The 1263-nt window shown below is 49.8% G+C and overlaps 1 protein-coding gene across 1 annotated transcript in view; it reads left to right on the forward strand.

Moving 5' to 3' along the window:
- Positions 1 to 1263, forward strand: part of IFT27 (intraflagellar transport 27) — an 11803-nt gene that overhangs the window by 4227 nt on the left and 6313 nt on the right. Inside the window, exon 2 of the mRNA XM_032781733.2 lies at positions 171 to 271. Within this exon, the coding sequence (XP_032637624.1) occupies positions 238 to 271 (34 nt within the window). The 5' untranslated portion in view covers positions 171 to 237. The remainder of the gene's footprint in view (positions 1 to 170; positions 272 to 1263) is intronic.

Genomic DNA, 1263 nt, shown 5'->3' on the forward strand with positions numbered 1-1263 from the left:
GCACCCCCCTGCCCCATTAGGGCCCGCTGCCCCCCCCCCAGCTGGGGCTTTCAAGTCCCACCTCACCCAGGTCTCACCTGCTGACTTGCCCCAGCTTAGTCCTTTGGTGATTGTTTAAGGGTCTTTTCCCCCACAGGCACCAGCACCCTGCGGTCCTTCTCCTGAGGCAGGGCTCCAGTCATCATCATCGTGACCCCCCAGGAACAGTCCCTGGTTCCCCTTGTGGCAGCACGGAGCATGGTGAAACTAGCTGCAAAGTGCATCCTGACAGGTGAGCTTGTTATCTGTAGTCCAGTGCTTAATTTGTGCCAGGATTGAGCCCTGGCACCCCTGGATTTGCTACATCAGTCATAAATGTAAAATAATTGCTTGAGCCACAGCACCTCTTTCATTAGAAATTAAGCATGGCTGAAGTCCATCTGGGGTTGGCTGTTCTACCTGACCCAAAATAATGGGTCAGCTGAGGGGTTGAGTAATGGCCAAAATGGTCCAGTGTTTTAAAACACTGATTTATGAGAACGGTAATGAAAGACAGCAAGACTCTGCGTTCTCCAGGAGCCCTGCATACTTAGACCTACTCACAAAAACGAAGTTACTCAGCTGAGTTCAGAGGTCCTGAAGAAGACTTCTGTGTAAGCTGGAAAGCTTGTCTCTCACCATTAGAAGCTGGTACAATAAAAGCTATTATCTCACCTCCCTTGTCTCACTAATGGGGCAATCAGTCTGAAATAAGACACCAAATTAGATACAAATTTGCACTGAGAGGTGGAAACAAAAGTACTTTCTGCAGTTTGAGACAGGGTGTGAAGAAGCATTATGAGTATATCCTGTGGGAACATCAGGACAGCTCTATGCCAGCTTCACAGGAGGTCCTGTTGTAGAGAGTATTCCAGGGAGTAGCCTGTGCATTCTTAAGATCCAGCAATTCTGTGCCACTGCTATGGCCCATAGGGACTATTGCAGCAGGAGCCTAAATTAGGGCAACCCTGGGGGGTAGCCTACTCTTGGGGGCCAAACCAGCACGTGGCATCTGTCACAGCTTCCTACTCAGATTTGAATCTTAGCGTTCATAACCTGAGAAGCTAGCATGAACCCTCTAAGCTTAATTACCAGCTTAGATCTGATATCGCTGCCACCAGCCAAGTGATTTCCAGGACTTGGCTCCCTCTCTGGTCTCCCAAAACCTTCTGTGGGGGACCCCAAGACTCAGAAGCCCTGAGTCTTACCACAAAGGGAAGTAACCCCCCTCCCCTTGTCTCCTCT

Source organism: Chelonoidis abingdonii, chromosome 1, assembly GCF_003597395.2.
Source record: "Chelonoidis abingdonii isolate Lonesome George chromosome 1, CheloAbing_2.0, whole genome shotgun sequence".
In the NCBI taxonomy this organism is placed as follows: domain Eukaryota; kingdom Metazoa; phylum Chordata; order Testudines; family Testudinidae; genus Chelonoidis; species Chelonoidis abingdonii.